Raw genomic sequence first — 18,239 nt, 5'->3', positions numbered from 1 at the left:
ATCAGAGTATTTTAGCGAAAGGAAGGGGGCCAGACCCAGCTTTTCGTGCAAAATAAGAACTGAAAACTTAAATCTCGCTATTTTTCTGCGGTCCGCTAACAGTTGGATATTGTTCGCCCTCATAAGTGAGGTAGGCGAGTCAAATGGGTGTCATACTTCTTAAAAATAAAACGCACACACTTCCTTTGTAAATTTTCTAAAATGTTAATGTCAGTGGCTGTGTGCGGGTCCCAGAATATTCCCCATGTTCTAGCTTAGGTCTGACTAGTGAATAGTAAGCCAATAACCTGACATCAGAGAGGGTATTCCTAAGTTTGCGGTGACTCAAACCAAGCTTTTGGTGTGCCGTTCAACAACTGTTTTGAATATGACTTGTCCACTTTAAATTTTTTGTAATTGTCACTCCGAGGTACTTAAACTTGTCTACTTCTAGGATATTTGTATTGTCAATGCTATAAGTAAACTGGAAAGGCTTCTTTTTATTTGTTACTCGGAGTACCGTCTTGTCTTTATGTCCCAAATAGTGCACCAGTTTGAAATTCTGGCTAGACATGGGTTCAGAACCTCCTGATCTTTCTGGGACGAAATTTTCTGAAAAAGAGAACAATCATCCTCAAATAACTGTATGTTAACGGGCTCCTTTACTGCAGCTGTGACATTGTTTATATATATTAAACCCTTAAGTGCCACGTTTATTTTTGTAAAAGTGACCTAAAAATGCCAAGTTTTTTTTCCTTTATGAGTTTTATTCCTTCAGTATCACAGATAATACTTTAAAAGTTGTGGGGATTGAAAAGGACGACAATAAAGATGGCTCGTGAGGCGGGTCAAGCTAGCGCGCGCTCAGGACGAGCACGGGTTAGAACGTTAGAAGCACGGGTTAGAAGTTTATTATGCAAAAATCAGTATATTTCTATGTGAACATGAACATTGTTACAGTTGCATGCATGTGCAAAGCATCTTACATTTCCACATACGCCGGAGGCATCTTACATCCTCTGGGGCCGAGTGTTATGGAAAACAGTAAATTAGGGGAGTCCTGTTAATGTTTTTGCACTGAAACACCGAGCACGATATAGCCACCTTCTTTGAGGTTCTGGACTCTGTGGAATTGCTTGAAGAAGGGGATCACGTTAAGTGCTTTCTTACAGGTGTCACACCACGTCCTTGTTTCTTTACAAACCTTCTTGCCTGTTTCCTCCGTCTGGCTGCACATGGTGCACCTCCTTGTGGGCTCCTGTTTCTTCTGTGTTGGTGGCAGGTAAAAAGGAAAGCGCCGCCCTGTTAGTCGCTCCTCTTCGGACGTCCGTGGTCGACCGGGCCTTCGCACCTGGCTGCTGTCACGGTACTTCGTGATCAATCGCTCAATTAGCGAAAGCCTGAACTTCAGATTGGACATCTTGCTGCCATCCTTCTTGTAGAGGATGAATACGTTCAGCGCAGTGTCATCCATGAACTGTCGAAAAAATTTCTTGTAGTAAATATTTTTACGTTTTCGGGCAATCGGATATGTTGCGAGCATCTGGTCCGACAAGTCCACCCCTCCCATTGTGTGGTTGTATTCGCAGACTACAGAAGACTTCTTGACAGTGCGACCTTTTGAATCTAGGAATTGCACCATGTCAACACTGTGGACAGTGCTCAGGATGGTTATCAACCTTTGTCCTTCTACTGAATGGCAGTGCATTTCCCCCTCTGAAATGCCTATACCTCTTCTTTCTTTAGTTTTGCCTTCTTGAAAGGTGGGGGCATGTCCTTTCTTGTTGCTCGGGCTGTTCCATAAATGTCTGTTTTCTGCTCAATCAGAATGTCCACGAGTCCTGGGGATGTCTAAAAATTGTCAGTTGTGAGGCAGTGTCCTTTGCCCTCCAGTGGCTCCATCAATTTGAGAACCACTTTGGTTCCCATTGGGAGCTGAGCGTCTCTTTCATGCCGTGTAGCAGTATTAGTACCTTTGCCTGTGTACACTGTAAGGTTCCAGATGTACACTGACTCTGCTTTAAACAAGAGGAAAAGTTTCACTCCAAACCTTGCTCTTTTGAGAGGTAGATACTGCCGCCAACTAAGTCGGCCTTTGTAGGGCATCAAGCTCTCGTCGATGGAAACGTTGCGCTCAGCAACGTACAATGTCTGAAAGTTCTGGACAAGGCATGAAAGAAATGGCCATATTTTCCAAAGCTTCGGTTGTGGGTGGTTCTCGGGGTCGACTGGAGCCTCATTGTTCACAAAATGCAGCATCTTCCTGATAAGAAAAAAAGGTTGTGGGTCATCGTGTCGCCCAATACAGGCGTGCTCACCAGGTTGTGCTGACTCCAATACATGCTTTGTTCTGGCTTCTGAATTACTCCTTGAAGCAGCAAGAGCGACAGAAACACTCTCATCTCCCCAGTAGGAACCCAGCTTCTAAATCTGGAGTGCAGCTTCAGCCGCTTGAATGACAGAAACTGAGCAGCGTACCTGTTTGTTCCCGTTACCATCAGGTCAATCAGCTGATTGTCCAGCAGAACTTTGAAGTACTGAAGTAGGTTCTCCGGGTCCTCTACGTGGAACGTTTTTCCGGGAGATGGCAGGAATTGGAAGCGAGGCGGGCATGGAGGAGGATTGTCCGCATCGACTCTACACCACTGCCTGGAGGCGTTGAAGTCACCGCCACCATACGATTTGTTGTCGTCGTCGTCACCTGATTCCCTTGAAGAGCTGAGCTCAGCAACAATGTCATCATCGTCTTCACTATACGAACAAAACTCAGCTTTTTCCGAGTTACTCGAGCTTTCTTCAGTGATCGCTTTTCTTTTTCGCGATGAAGTTCCACGTGCTCTGTTGGCTAGCGACACCATTTTTAAATGAATGTTGCCAGAGCATCTTAATTATCCCACCAACGGAGGCGAAAAAACAAAAAACGGCGCCAACTAAAACGAGTGCTGCCATCCCATGATCTGCACCACAAACTAATCGGACGAGCCTAGCTCGTCGCGGCACTTTTACCCAGGATGTGGCCAACGAGCTCAGCTCGTCCAAGGCACTTAAGGGGTTAAAAACAAAATTGGACAGAGAACGCTTCCCTGCGGTACCCCGGAGTCAACAGGTAGGGCCTCCGGGTATGTACCAGCTATATCAACATACTGCGTCCGGTTGGACAAGTGAGCTCTAATCCACTGAACCAGTTTTGAAGGAAGGCTGATTTGATCTAGTTTGAAAATCAATTTATGACGAGGTATCCTATTGAACACCTCACTCAAATCCAGAGATACAACATCAACCTGTCCTGCCCTGTCAAGAATTGAACTAACAGTGTGAATAGTGGTTGCCAACTGAGTCACGGTTGATAACCCCCTCCTAAAACCATGGTAAAACTCTGTGATAATGATATGATCTTTCAAAAATTTGTTAATATATATGCTTCATTACTTTACATGGGACAAATGTGAGTGATATAGGACGATAAATTGAAACACACAATTGATTACCTTTCTTAAAGATTGGGACCACTCGTGCTGAATGCCAGTCTAGGGGAAGGCAACTGTTAAACAACGAATTTCAAAATATTAAAATAAAAAACCTTGATAATGACTCAGCATAGCGGATGAGGAAGGCATTTGGTATTTTATCAGGACCACTGAATGACTTCGGTTTTAGATTCAGTAGCATGTTGAAAACACCCTGAATGGATATAAAATCTTAGTGAGAAAACCACGAAAATCAGTAGAAATCAATATTTTATCAGACTGGGAAAACACTGACTGGAAATACTGATTGAAAGATTGTGCAATCTAGGTATCGTCCAAGATTAAGGCGTCATCTATCTTAAGCTGCTTAACCAATCTTTTAGCATCGGAAAGGTACAGAAAAAAACTTCTGGGGTTCACTTTGTAGCGTCTCGGGTTGTTCTAGACTTGACTTTGCAGTTAAAATGGTCTGAAACGGTTGGTGAGAACACTAACCTTTTATTCAGTTAACTGATTATTACTTGTCCAAATTTATAATAACGACGAAAGAGCGATGTCGGCGTCTGTCCAGGCCGCTGGTCCTATGTCGTCTTGCTGCCCACTTAGACGGCGACGAAGTCCGTTGCGTGCAGGTGTAAACATCCAACTTCGCCGGGCAAGGTCTGTGTGGACGTATCGAAGAGCTGATTGTGCTTACCTGAATGCTCGGGACGAGGAGAAGCCTGTCACGCTCCAAGAATTTCATCTGAATGTCGCCGATTATCACACCTCAGCTAGCAGCCATGATTCCCGTTCAAATAGTTCAAACCTGTGGTTCAAACACGCGCCCTGGCACACTGGGCACGGCTGTGATGTTGGAAACCAAGGGATCGACGGATTCCTTACGAGCGGTCTTCCCTACACTGGCATTGTCCCCAGATCTGGGTATGGGCGGGTCTCTTGTTAGGCGCTCGTCGGTCGCAAAAAGAAAAGTTTTCTCAAGGGCCGCTGTGTCGGTGCGTGCGTACGTCACCACAGTACTCCCTCCGCAGAGGGTAGGCGAACGTTTATAGAGATTTCCGTTATCCGAGCCGAGGCTTTCGTCTTGCTGCGGGCACGCGAGTGAGGCGTGTAGCAGGTGTTGGAGGACATGTGATGCCCAAGCGCTGTGGCCAGTGCACGTGGCGGCCGGAGCGAATCTGGACCTTCGCCTGTTGCCGCACGTCCGGGGTGATGATCTGTGGGTGGTCGGGTGGAAGAGGATGAGGAGGGGTCGTCACAAGCTTTGTTTGTTTAGGCGGCGCTTCCGGGTGGAATGGTACAGTTGCAGGAGTGTCTGTTGGTGCGCCATCCAAATAAGCTGCTTTAACGCTGTCTAATGCGACACCCTCGGTACGGCCACGGAGTGCAAGTGTGATGTTCTTTGAACCTCGCCTTAACATCTTGTCTGGCTCGTCGTAGAGTGGTTGCAGGTGCTTCTGCACGGCGTCATTTCGCAGAAAGACGTGTGCAGGTTGCCGAGTCCTGGCTGATGAAGGAGGCTTGGCTGGGGTTTCGGTGGGGTGCAGTGGCGGTCACATAGTTGGTGGAGTCCAGACAGGCATCAGCTTGTGTGGATGTGAAAAATTCGCCGGGGAGGCGAAGTGTTGTTCCGTAGACCAACTCTGCAACGCTGCAACCGAGATCAGATTTGACGGCTGTCCGAATGCCGAGAAGAACGAGGGGCAGAACTTCCATCCAATCTTGACGTTGATGGGTCTTGAGGGCGGCTTTCAGCTGACAATGAAAGCATTCCACCATGCCATCCCTATTGGAAAACCCCAATATGAACAGCGTATTATGGATATTGGTAAGCAATATCTTTTTATTGTATTACAATACGATATGGACAGTGTATTGGAAAACATTACATTTATTGTATTGTATTACAATATGGGTTTGTGTGGGGTTCCAATATCCATAATACGCTAAAAATATTGAAATCCAATACCGTATAAACCCTTATTGGATCCCCATGTGCTGTATTGGGATCCAATAAGGGTTTATGATTCCAGTGTACTTAGCGTATTATGGATATCGGAATCCAATATATTAAATCGGCTACCAATAAAACTATATACGAGTTGGAATATCACGTTCAGCACAACATTTCTTTGCAACGCAGTCTCTTCTTGTGTGTATTTCTGAGTGATAAATAAAAAAATGTTGCTGTTGTCAAAATATGAATAAAGAAGCAAAACACTGGGCTTATCCATACCAAATATATTTAACATATTCCTGAAGTGGAGGATCTGGCATTTACTGCAAAAGAAAGTCAATTGTTTAGGACCCTCATTCGAAAACTTGATGTTTGAAAACAGAATGTGAAATCCTCACCTTTTAATGAAAACAGCACCTGCTAGCTGTTGCCATATAGAAACTGCAAAATAAAAATTGGTGATTAGTTCGCGACAAGTAGCAATCCTTCACTAAGCCGGATAGATTCAAAATTATGTCTGCATTTGATTGCAGAAAAATAAGCTTCAATTCCACTGCCACGGGTCATTCTGAGCTTAATCAGTTAAATAAATGTATCCGCTCGTCTGGCTTCACTATTCCTGCTTCGCACCAAAGTAGAGTATCTGGAATGCTCACCTTTGAGGAAAAACGAAGTGGTGCTTGCTTGCTTGTAGGCAGTGAAAACTGGAAGAGAGATTTGCGGTTAGTTGCATCCAAGGAGCTGTTACTTTGAGTAGCCACGTAAAGTACACTAGGTCTGAAAGATTGAAAATCACATGCGCGGGACGTAGATATCCTCTTGCGACGTAACTGGGCTCACGTCAATGTCGCCCGCATGTATTACAGAAAAATAAGCTTCAATGCAGGAGCCCCCAGTCGTTCTGAGCTCTGTCAATTAAAAATGCTGTACCGGTTGTCTGACTTCAGTATTCCTGCTTCGGGAATCTGGAATTCTCACCTTTGAGGAAAAGCAAACTGGGACCTGCTGGCTCTTAGGTCGTGGAAACCGCCAGAAAGATTTGCGATTAGTTGCGTCCAAGTACCAATTTTTTTGACCAGCCACCTACAGCACACTAAGGCGGATAAATTCAAATTACATGTGCGTGACATAATATGCCCCTTGTGACAAAACTGGGCACATGTTTTGTCGCCTGCGGCAACACTGAAGCCAGAAAGACAAGTGGTATGGCATATTTAATTGACGGAGCTCAGAACGACTGGGGACGCTTTCACTGAAGCTTGTTCTGCTGCAATACACGTGCGTATTGCAGCAGAACAAACTTCAGTGAAAGCGTCCCTAGACATTCTGAGCTCCGTCAATTAAATATGCCGTACCGCGTGTATTGCTGCTTCAGAGCGATCTAGAAAATCCAGAATCCTCACTTTTGAACGAGAATGAAGTGGCGTTTGCTGGCTTGTGGGCCATGGAAACTGCAAGAGAGATTTGCGATTAGTTACGTCCAAGTAACCATTTTTTTGAGTAGCCAACCAGAGCACGCTCAAAATTATATGCACGGGACATAGATGCCTCATGCGACGGAACTTCCTTCGTCCTTGTTTTCTGTTAACTCTGCTCACCTTCACCACTCGCCTCCAATTTCTTTGCTACTTCTTTAATCTCGATTCCCTGGTTCCCAAAGGCCATGCCATGGCTTGCGCCAGTCACGGATCTGTCAGCTCTGCGACCGGCGCCATTGTTGCAAAGACGCCACAGCACCTGGCGCTTGATGTGCTCTTTTAATATTCTGAGCATGGCCTAAAACAGGTGGATGGGTGTCTGGTATGCCCTTTGATTATTTGCGGATCGTTCCGAATCAGAGGGTAGGCGCTTCTGCGATCTGGGCGCATGCTCGGTATTTTACAATAGTTGAGATTGAACTCTGCAGAAATCTTCAATCATAACAAACATAATGTGCACGCCAAAAGGCATAGCAAATGAAACACCCACCATCTATCTATTTTCGTTTCTTGTCCGCAAGAAGCTGTTGTATATGTAGCCTCCCTTGCTTAAGCCGCTCCTCCCTAGTGTCCCAGTTGGGTCTCATCCTGATGAATCATCGGTGGAGACCTGAGGTGCGGTCAACATCAGATTAGACCTTTTGAGACAGAACCATATACTTGCTGGAAGGAAGTGCACCCAAGCGAATTTTAGGCATGTCATTTATAGTGAGTTTTAAAATGAGAGGCCTGATGTAAAATGAGACGTCAATACTGATGCACCCCTTTTGCGAACCTAAAATTTTGAAGGCCTTGTCCCCCTCGCTAGGGGGACAAGGCACATGAATCCCGGCATGTGGGTGAAATTTCTACCTTAACATCCCGATTCAATGCCCATCCAAGAATGTTCAACCACCACACTTTAAAAAAAAAAAAACTTAAAAAAAAACACCGAGTCATTGACCACCCCCACAAAAGCCTGAACAAAGCATACTCGCACCGTGGCTTGTTTGCTCTGTGCCGCACCCAAGTTAATTCGGGCTGACAATTTTCTTTTTTTTTTTTTTTTCAAATGAAATTCATATTTTTAGTTTCTGTTTCACTCGTAGAGGCAGGTGGATACTTTTGTAAAGCTTCCTCCCTATGCGCTCCCTAGTCAACATTTTTGCAATGGCCAACCCCCGGGCTTTCATTTTGCGCTCCTTGACAAATGCTGAAACTCATATAGGCGGGCAATAGCTTGCCTTGAAAATACTTGCTCTTGGTGGCGGAGAACAAACTCGTGTTCCTGATTGGCAGCCATTTGCTGCAAAGAATAGCTTCACATATCCTAAAAAACCCAGTCTTGGTCTAATACAGATGCTTTAACGGGAAAGACACACAAAAGCCTGACACAAGACCACTATAAAGACAGGAAGTAGAGTGTCTGTGAGGAATGAAACACAACTCAGATAGGCATCAATCACTCACCTTGAAAACACTTGCGATGAGTGGCAAAGAGCAAACTTCTGGCCTTAATTGGCTGGTGCTTGCCACCAAGACCTGCTTGTATAAGAAAGAACCCGGTCTTAATTAAAGTTGGGTGTTTTTGCAGTAAAAAGAGACAACAAAATACTAATGCAAGACCTCTACACATAGGAAATGGCACCCAAGAGGAATGAAACGCTAAACGTAGTGTGTTAGTGTTGACTCTGTTTGTATGAGGGTCCCGTTGGGCATCACGCAATTCCAATCTATATCTGGCAAATTAAAATCACCGGCCATAACTATACGTGAAAATTGCTTGGTTTTGGTTAGAAGAAACTGAGATAAACTCTGTAGGACATCAATACTGGCCTGAGGACATCTATATGCTGCTCCTACAAGCATTGATTGGCAACCAAAACGTATAGAGGCCCAGACCATTTCACAGTCTTGGCCGTGCTCAATAGACATGCATGGAATGGTGTCCTTGATCAAAAGAGCGACCCCTCCCCCTCTTGAGCCACGATCCCGTCGGAATACTTTGAAACCATGAGGAAAAACGTCATTATCAGGTATTTGATCGTGCAGCCAAGTTTCTGTTATAATCGCCACATCAGGGTTAAATGCCAATAAAACACCTTCAAGCTCTACCGCTTTATTGGCAACACTTCGAGCATTTAGGTTTAGGAACTTAAAGGGGCGGCAGAATCTTCCCCTTGCTTTGGCGTGGGATTCAAAGCACTGCGCTCGTTGCCAACCCTCAGTCGCCTAAGAATGGCCGGAAAGGGCAGCCCTTGGGCCACAAGTCGGGACAAACAAGTTTCTCGAAGTCCTCCTCGTTAACTAACACGTGAAACAAAGCATACGTATCATACCTAGCTGCCAGTTTAGTACAAGAGAAGCTCTGGCATCCTAGAGCACTAGACACAATTTCTGATAGTTGTCGCTGGTGGTTTCTGGATGCAATCGGGAAACAAAAAGAGCCTTCTTCCTAGGAGGCTTGGCCACCACACGCAACTTACTGGCCTTTGCCGAACTGACGGAAGCCTTGACTCGTCGGCGTGGCATGACTTGTTGGAAGCCATCTTCATTCACAACTGAGGAGACCGCCCTCTTGGAGCAGTCAGCACCCATGTGTCCTCGCTGATCTGAGATCGGTGGCATGCCCAAATCTTCACCACTTGAATTGCGACGAATGTCGGGTAGGCCCCGACGCCGCTCGTCATTCGGAGGATGTCTCGCACCTCTCGTGGATAACACATGCCGGTGACGTTCACCCCCCAGCAGACGCTCGGAAGCCTCGGAGGCAATGGGCCAACTTGTGGTCGCCGAACAGAAGGATGCATTGGGTTGCAGCGCTTTAGAGTAAGATGGTGCAGGCTCACTCTGCCAAGCTTGGGCCTGACCAGGTTCTTCAGCAGCAAGGCATCTCCGAAGCAGTTCACTGTTCCACACCAAATGCGTTCGCAGAGATTCGTTCTCAGCTCGTAAGGACCGCACCTCCTCGGACAGACCATTGATCTTGCAGCAGAGCTCTTGGACCAGCTTGTGAAGACTACAACTTTCCGACGGCGATTCTCTTGGTTGCCCATCGCTATCCCAAGCCGACGTAGCCGACGGCGCGATTCTTACTATCGACGCCTTTTCACCCCGACGTTTAGTGCAGGAATCGCACTTGAAGGCGCAAACACCATTCGTCACAAGCAGGTCAAAGTCAGCGTCAAGAACATTGACGCATTCACGATGAAAGCTACGAGCACACGCGCCCGAGCAAACGATAAAGCGCTGCCGTGATATCGGAGCAGAACAGATACCGCACATGCCCTTCATTCTTGAGCGCCAGCGAAAGAATGACGGGCATGTGCGGTATCTGTTCTGCTCTGATATTTATTTGCTAAGGTAAACAACCTGTCAGATCAAGAATTAAATTATTGTCTATCTTTGGTTCAGGCATGGTGCATAAAATGGAATATGGTTCTAAACTGTAAAAAGTCCGTTCAAATGGCCGTGACGCAGAAAAACAACCCTTTGTTTTTTCCATATTCTATCAATGGAGTACCACTCGAGACTGTTAAACAATATCAATACCTCGGAGTTTTAATTACCTCTGACTTGTCATAGAGTGCACATATTGAGTTTATAGCTCGTAAAGCAATGCAGAAGCTCTGGTTTTTGAAACGAAATATTAACCTGTGTTCACCTGAACCTAAACTGACTGCTTATAAAACCATCGTAAGACCACATCTAGAATATGCATGTGATGTATGGGACCCTCATACAAAGCTGTCAATTGATATGTTAGAGACTGTGCAAAAAAAAGCATTACGGTTTGTGTACAACCATTATGGTTTTTTGTCATCCGTTTCAAATTTGTACCCAAGATCGGGATTGAGTGATTTAGCAACCCGAAGAAAAACAGAACGGCTGAAGTTTCTTTATAATATGATACAAGGTAATTTGCGACTGCGTCTCTGTGATTACATTTCATTTAACGAAACAAGGCCCACGAGAGGTAAACACCAATTCAAACTTGTCGAACCACTTTGTTCAAAGCATCCTTTTTTCCTAGAACCACGTGTGAGTGGAATAAGCTTCTTGAAAGTGTTGTAAATTTGAGATCATTAGATACTTTTAGTGAAGCACTACTCTCGCACTTTGTTGAGTAGTGGCTCTGTCTGTTTGTTTTTACAACTTCCGTCTGCTTTTGAATATTGTTTTTGTACACCTCCTGCCTGGGCGTTCTACAGAATGCTGGCAGTATCACCAAATAAATAAATAAATAATAAATAAATAAAATATAGGCGGGCAATAGCTCACCTTGAAAATACTTGCTCTAGGTGGCCGAGAACAAACTCGTGTTGCTGATTGGCAGCCATTTGATGCGAAGAATACCTGCACATACCCTAAAGAACCCAGTCTTACCCCCGAATTCAGGAAGGTTCCTTTCCTTAGATCAGCGCCTTTCCTTTCGTAAGTGGCCACACTTACGAATCATGAATCATCCTTACCTTAGATTGGCTCCTTTACTCAAAGGTTTCCTTAGACGTTTCCTTACGAACGAAGGAAGCGACGTAGCTACCTTCGATGCTTCCTTTCCTTTTCTACCTCCAACATGGCGACGTTTCGGGAGCTCGATGATTACGATGATTTTGAAAGTGTCGTTGATTATTGGTGTGGGGCAGCAGAATTATGCAACGGAGAAATCTACCCGGTCCCACCTATCGTGCGTCCTCCGCTCAGGGATCGGCGAAACCCTATGGAGGTTTACAGTGTTCGGGAATTCTCGGCACGCTATCGCTTCTCCAAAACGACGGTGCGAGAACTGTTGTGCCTTTTGTGCATTCGTCCGAGCACCGACGATTGCGGGAAGCCTCTCTCGCCTATGCTCAGGGATCCGCTTACCCCGCAGGGTAGAACGCCGTGCATGCCACACCAACCCTCCTGGTTGACGTAGTGGGGAAGGGAGGTCTCGTTCGGACAGCCCACTTGCGTAGATGCCTCGGGGCCCCGCCATGCCGGTTCGAGCGCGTGCATGGCTGGTGGCGGCGGCACAGTTCCGCTCGGCATGAATATCTTCCTCGATGAGGCAGGCAACCCAGGCTAGCTTTTCAAAAGTCTCAAAGGTGCGGCTGATGAGGTAGACGTGGTATCTTGGGTGGTACTGTTTTCTGACCTGAGCTACTCTGTCCGACTCTGGTGAATTCAGGTCAGCCCTTTTGAACAGGGTGCTACGTTCTTGCCTTAAGCTCTCGGAGAATCTGCGTTTCGTAGCCTGCACGCAGGAACTCTTCTTAAAGCCTTGTCTGGAAGTCCGCCAGGCTGGCTTTGCATCGCCGCTGCACCACCCTTCACTGCTACTACACTTTTCTGAACTCGCACTGAACTAGTTCGGAACTTTCTGGTGGAATCAAACAGACCTAATGTTAACTTGATACTTGATAGTGTTATTTCCTCATATACTCCCAACTGAAAAATCCTATTGGTACCGGCTGGGTCTGTGGAGAAAATAATCGGGAACCAATTGGAACCAGTTACAATCAGAACTCATGTTAATGCTTAGTTTTTGTTAAAGTTGATTTTTTTTTTTATTAGAAGAATGTTGCCAGCTGGAACCAACTAAATCACATTGGTTCCAGTTAATACCGTTTGGAATTCCAAGTGGGTTTAAAGGGAAGTTTTTACTGAGTACACACTTTTCACACATGCACAGACGACTGCGCCACTGCAATGCGGGATCGGCGCCTCTCCGATTTCACTAGTGCAACCTATGGTTCTCGATAGCAATGGTTTTCGCGTAACACTAGATACCTGAATCGGACACTACCGATATGCAGCTGCCAGCACGTTAAATAAACCCTGAAACGAACAGAACACGAGGCGAAGTTAAAACAGAAAGCTCTAAACACAATTTCCTCTCGATACAGGGTTTATGACGTCAAGCTTAAACCAGCTCACACGGACTCCTCATTCAACGTAGTTCTGAAAAGCAAACTCACCTGTTGCAATGCTGTCTCTGTTGTCAGACGATACCTCCTTTTTCCATTTTGTTTTTAAGTTGTCCCAGCACTTCTTGAACTGTTTAGAATCGCGTGCTCGGACCCCGTGGTTACTATTGTATTCGATTGTGAGGAGCTCCCACGCCTTCGCCCTTGCCTCTGTCGACGACTTGTTTGTACATCGGTTCTCGATGACTGGGTACTTCGGCACCAGCTCCGCGAGAAGAAACTTCTCATTTTCAGAGAAAAATACTTTCTTCGGCTCCGCCATGGCTCTCAACGTAAATAAAAAATTCAAAGCACAAACGAGACTGGAAAAAAAGCAAGAAAAGCAGCAGGAAAAGCAATGATGAGAAGGGATCGACCAGCAAGAATACAGAACGCGACGCCGAGCTGCGCTGTGCGTTGCCAGACGAGACGACAATACTGTCAAAATCCGCTAAACATTCACGTCTTTAAATTATTAGAATCGTATTTTAACGTACATCGAACTCTATAACACATTACACTACAAATAATTGATATTGTAGTTTTTCTCAGCACTGATTTTAGAGTACTAACAATAAAATGTACAGCAGTCTCGACCCCAGACGTGCTCATAGTATCCTTGGACGACGAAGGAGCCTTTCGTCTGCTCCTTACGTAAAGAAAGGGCGAGACGCGTTTCTGACACGAAACGGCTTCTTTCCTTTCCTTTTCCCATTTCCTTTCCTTACGTAAGGTAAGGAAAGGCGGAAAGTGAAGTGGCGTTCTTGAATTCGGGCGTTAGTCTAACCACGGCCGGTCTCGACGCGCGCGCTCGCTCTTTCCTAAGGCCTGTGCAAGAGGGGCATTTGCTGCCTATCGCCGCAACTCTCCGGGGGCGCTGCGAGCCAACCCCGCTCCGCTCGACGGGAGCCGCTGAAATGTTCGCTAGACGTAGCCTTGGCGCGCGCTGTTTGAGGCATCTTGCACGTGTCGCTGAACGGCTGCTCCCATTCCGTTGAGCAAGCACTTGACAACCGTGCCTTATGCAGTCACCACTATAGGCATGCAATGCAGGGAACTAGTATATGGATCTGAAAACATTAAAGTTGGCATGCTGTCATGGCGCTTAGTATCAATGGGCAAAGCTGGATTATTTGCGAGTCGCATGAGTAAAAGTGAAACAAGATATTTCAGCATAAGACCAGGGTTAGGAAAGATTTATCTTCCTATTAAAGGCCTTCACAGTCTATGTTTGTAGTCCAAAATGTATTATGACAATAACAGCATTTGCCGCTTCAAAAGGTTTGAATGTACCTGTTCAACCTTCTCTCACTGAGCGAAAGACACCACATCAGACAGATTCTTTACTTTTTGAAGCCCTGAAATCGTTTCACATACGTGAAAGGACTGAAAGCAATAACAGGCATTGGTTGTAATGACATATACAATGTTATCGTGTGACTCAGAGCTCCGAGGAATGTCAGTCACAGCCTGAAATGCTTTCGCGTTGGTTTGTGGGTGAATCCAGACGGCTTGTCATTCTGTTCTGTTAATTTCTTTGTGTAGTTGACGAGAAGAATTCGCAGGAATTTTTCAGAGATCAGATGTGCTAAGCATTTGGCATGACTCCGGTCAACACCTTCTGGGTAGCTTAGGAGGGGTGAATCTTCTAGATGTGGCTCAACTATTAGCTGCAAGGCTTCGAGAATCTTTGGTCGTGGGAGAACTTTGACCACCTTTTCAAAAAAAGTCGAAATTGTTTGCAGGAGAGCTAGAAACTCAGGCTTCGGATAGTGAAGTTCACAATTTTCTTGTGCGCTCAGAAGTTTGTACAGAGGACTGCTAGTCTTGTATGTCGTCACAAGCATGACGCAAGCGTGACATCCAAGATCACTGACAAGTTTGGCAAGATATCCACCTACTTACATTAAGTCTGAATAAGCAACAGACGCAGGCTGTGCTGAAAGATGTGCTTTCAGAGCTTTCAATTCTTGAACTTCATCTTGAGGAACAGAGGTGGCCGCTTCTTCTGCATCTTCATCTTGTACAGCGACTCCTTTCGATGGCAGGGCTTTTTTCTTTACTATGTGGTCCAAAGCTGTTGTAACGGCTCTTGCGTACAGCGCGTCGTTACCTCCGCACATAAAGCGCAGTTGTCCAAACAATGCCTCAATGGGATCACTTTTGAATTTTCTAGTCAGAACGTAACTGACGCCTTTTCTCAGTAGAAACCTGGTTACCTCCTTTGTGGATTTCGTGCTGAAAAGTAGGGCACTGTATGTTTCCTCAGTGAAGTTCCCAACACCAGTGGCAATGGAACATTCTTAAATCGTCTTCACGTAGTTGCAAAACTCATTTTGCAGCCACAGTAGTCTGTCATCGTTTTCTCTGGAGATGGGCATTTTGAAGCCACTTCCATTGTAGGTGGTGTCGTGGATGTCGAATCATTTCTTCATCACTTTCATGAAGTTGATCGTCGATGTTGCATCCCTGAAAGTGAAGAGAAGGGAGCTGACTCGCGAGTTCTGCTGGAGATGTTCCAGTGCGGCAGTGACTTGGGGCGAAAACACCTGCACGGCGCGTAGCACGTTCATTTTTTCTAGATTCGACGGATACAGATGTTTCCTTGTAAGATTTCTGGCCAACTTTATAGACGTGTCCTTCTGGTGCTCCTAGAGTTTCTGGGCAAATGTTCCACCGATGATGCCAGTGCCGTCTGTGAGCTCCCGTTCCAAAAATTGGCTGCGGACATTCTTGAAAACATGGCTAGGATCGAAGCTTAAAAAAATTTCTCATTCATCGTCGTGAGGATGCTTCACTATGGTTGACAAGGAACCATTCCCCATGAGCTTGAACATTGTTCTGTTCACTGAGTAGTTATCGGTAACTATTCGAATCACCACAAAGCTGCATTCCTCAGCTGCAGAGATGACATCCTTCGTCCACGCATACAAGTCTCCCGCTCAGCTGCTTGGTGAAGTAGTACGAACATGGTATCTTGTACGAGCTCGCCACTCTGGGGAGCACAAAACACAGGACTCGGTTTGCAAGAGGTTCGTTCTTTGTACGTGGTGCACCGCTTTCTGGCTTGTCTTTGATCCCACATACTACATCGGACTTCCGGTCGTATATGCACTTTGGCTTTATTGCTGCTTCATCGATTATTAACGAAGCCATGTGCTGTTTGTGGCTGAGAGAAGAAGCCTCGTGAATGAGCCTTTCTTTCATGGCGCCACTCATTCCAGAAGAAGTTAAGCTGGGACCTACGTAGCGCTGCAGTGTGCACTTATGTGGCAGTGTCAGCAGGTTAGTCCAGGCATGATCGTAACCTTTTGGCGGAAGAAAGTGCCATATGACACACTCTCTTATTACTTCTTCGGGATAAGGCTGGAATTTCTTCTGGTATCCGTCAAGCAGGAAGACAGCCTTTTTCTCTCCCTTTTCAGCGTCTGAAGCAATATTTTTCAAAGCTGAGTAGCGCTTGTCGTCACGATATGAGGAGATTACCTTTCTCTCTGCTTCTAGTTGCTGCTGTGTTTTTGAGCAACTGGAGCGATAGTACGCTACCTGCGAACGAAGTCTTGCTGTCATTAAAAGATATCGACTTGCTCGCTGCGCATCGTTGTTTATTGTTTGGGTACATATAGTAGCTTTCTGCTCGATTTCATCTCCCGGCGACTCAAGCACTGCATTCTCGCATCATTTTTTTTTGCTCTCAAATCTTTCTTTATTGCAAGTGCCGTCATGGCTACAGTCATTTGCCACGGAAGGGCCCAGAGATGTCCGCTGGTGATGGCACACCTGAGGGCACGGTTGTCGGTGAAAACCAAAGATGAGGGCTGTGCTAGGAGCGCCGCAAGGGTCCAGGCAGTCGCTTCCCTCAAGTAGATGCGGGGGTCCATTGCCGTCAGGATGGCGAGCGCGGAGGTCGGGGTCACCACACCGAGTCCGTTGTTTGAAGCGTCCGCAAAAAGAAAATGCACAGGCGGAGCGGGAACGAGCAGGAGGGTGTGGGGAAGACTTTGCCAAAGTTCCTTGAATACAAGAAGCCACACTGTGGGTGGCGGTGTGTCGGGGAGAGGCGCGTAATCCACTGAGTCCCAGAGGGGTAGTCGGTGGAGCAGGTCGTCGGGCAGGGTAGCCGTGGTCCGTCGTAACGGGGGGAACAAGTCACTCAGCGGCGTTGGGGACGTCGCGGGTGCGAGTTGCAGGCTGTCGTGGTCGGCCGCCACGGTTGGCGGTGCCTCTTCCTCTGTTGGTTGGCCTGGAGGGCCTGTCGGATGCTGGAGGGGGGGGCTGTGTAGCGGGGAGCGGGGCTCCCAAAAGGTAGGAGGCCGTAGGGTCAGCGTACCCCTGGAGGGCGGCCTGCCATCCAGTGAGCGCAACGTGATAGGGGAGGCGCACTCTGTCGAAGACTCGGAGCTTGGCGGAGGCACGGAGGGGGGGGTTGGAATCCCAGACCTGGAGGAACAGCTCCAGGGTCTGGAGCTCGACCACGTCTCGGGTCCCAAAGAAGAGGGACTGGCGGCTGGCTCGGTCAACATACAAGAGGGCGTTGCGGAAGTCCCGACGTGTCGGGGGGTCGTGTGTCGTGAAGAGTCTTTGCCCACGGCTGCCTGTTGGGGCACGGGAGGAGTTGATGTGGCGTGGGTAGTGGCGGTCCCGCCGGGGCGGGGTGTCGCCGCTGCTGCTGGAGCTGTGATCCGAGTCGTTTGGGATACGGGCTCGGTACCGGCCGGCCGGGTCCTGGCTGGAAGGATATCCTCGGAAGATGAGGTCCTCCTCATCGTCATCGGTCGTCTCTCCAGGGATGGGCTGAGCCACCTCGGTGATACGAGTACGTCGGGTAGGAGGCGCCTCCGGGAAGGCAGCCCTAAGGGCGAGCGTGAGTGCGGAGACGAGCTCCTGGGTCGCCGGCGCCGGGGTGCCGGAGGGTCTGGAGGCCACCGGGTTGGATGGCGGAGCGGGTACCGAGCTAAAGGGGACCCTACTCGTAGGGCCAGGCGGCGTAACTGCTGGCAAAGGGCTTCCATCCTCGGGTGCTCCTGTGCGGGATGTAGGTGGGCGGGCTGACTGAGACCGGAGGGATCTCTCGTTCTTTCTTGGGGGCATCGGATAACTGCCGCACGTAGTCTTGAGGTCATTAGCAAGTATTGAGCTTGCTAATGCTATTCTAATTAGAAGAAAAAAAAATTAAAGGCAACGAAAGAATAAAGAATACTTCCTCATTGTCGTGTGTTCTCAACTATAGATCTACCTGCGGACTGGGGTTTGAGACTTCGGGCTCAGTGTCCTAGGGTAGGTAGTACTGTTCTGTGGTGATACTTTGAGCATCTGTGTGCACTGGACGGAAAATAATAGAGGCAAAACTATTAGATGCTTGCCTGTGGAAGGGCGTACAAGCTAGAAATGACCAAGGTTGAATAGCTACCTTCTCAGGGCACAGCGTCAG

The 18,239-nt window shown here is 47.2% G+C and overlaps 1 protein-coding gene and 1 pseudogene across 1 annotated transcript; both read right to left on the bottom strand.

Moving 5' to 3' along the window:
* Positions 1-1,721: 1,721 nt before the first annotated feature.
* On the bottom strand, positions 1,722-2,477 carry LOC121837702 (annotated as a pseudogene).
* An 11,273-nt stretch (positions 2,478-13,750) lies between these two features.
* LOC115324561 (mucin-2-like) lies at positions 13,751-17,974 on the bottom strand. Its single transcript, XM_042293447.1, has one exon. It carries the CDS (start codon positions 17,897-17,899, stop codon positions 16,958-16,960), a length of 942 nt encoding a protein of 313 aa, XP_042149381.1. The 5' UTR covers positions 17,900-17,974; the 3' UTR covers positions 13,751-16,957.
* Positions 17,975-18,239: the final 265 nt, after the last annotated feature.

This window comes from Ixodes scapularis, unplaced genomic scaffold, assembly GCF_016920785.2.
Source record: "Ixodes scapularis isolate PalLabHiFi unplaced genomic scaffold, ASM1692078v2 PGA_scaffold4__175_contigs__length_147842914, whole genome shotgun sequence".
Classification (NCBI taxonomy): domain Eukaryota; kingdom Metazoa; phylum Arthropoda; class Arachnida; order Ixodida; family Ixodidae; genus Ixodes; species Ixodes scapularis.
This window is presented reverse-complemented; position numbering and strand designations above follow the sequence as displayed.

Bases quoted from the DNA above. Each gene is read 5' to 3' on its own strand.
- LOC115324561 (XM_042293447.1), bottom strand. From the start codon at position 17,899: ATGCCCCCAAGAAAGAACGAGAGATCCCTCCGGTCTCAGTCAGCCCGC.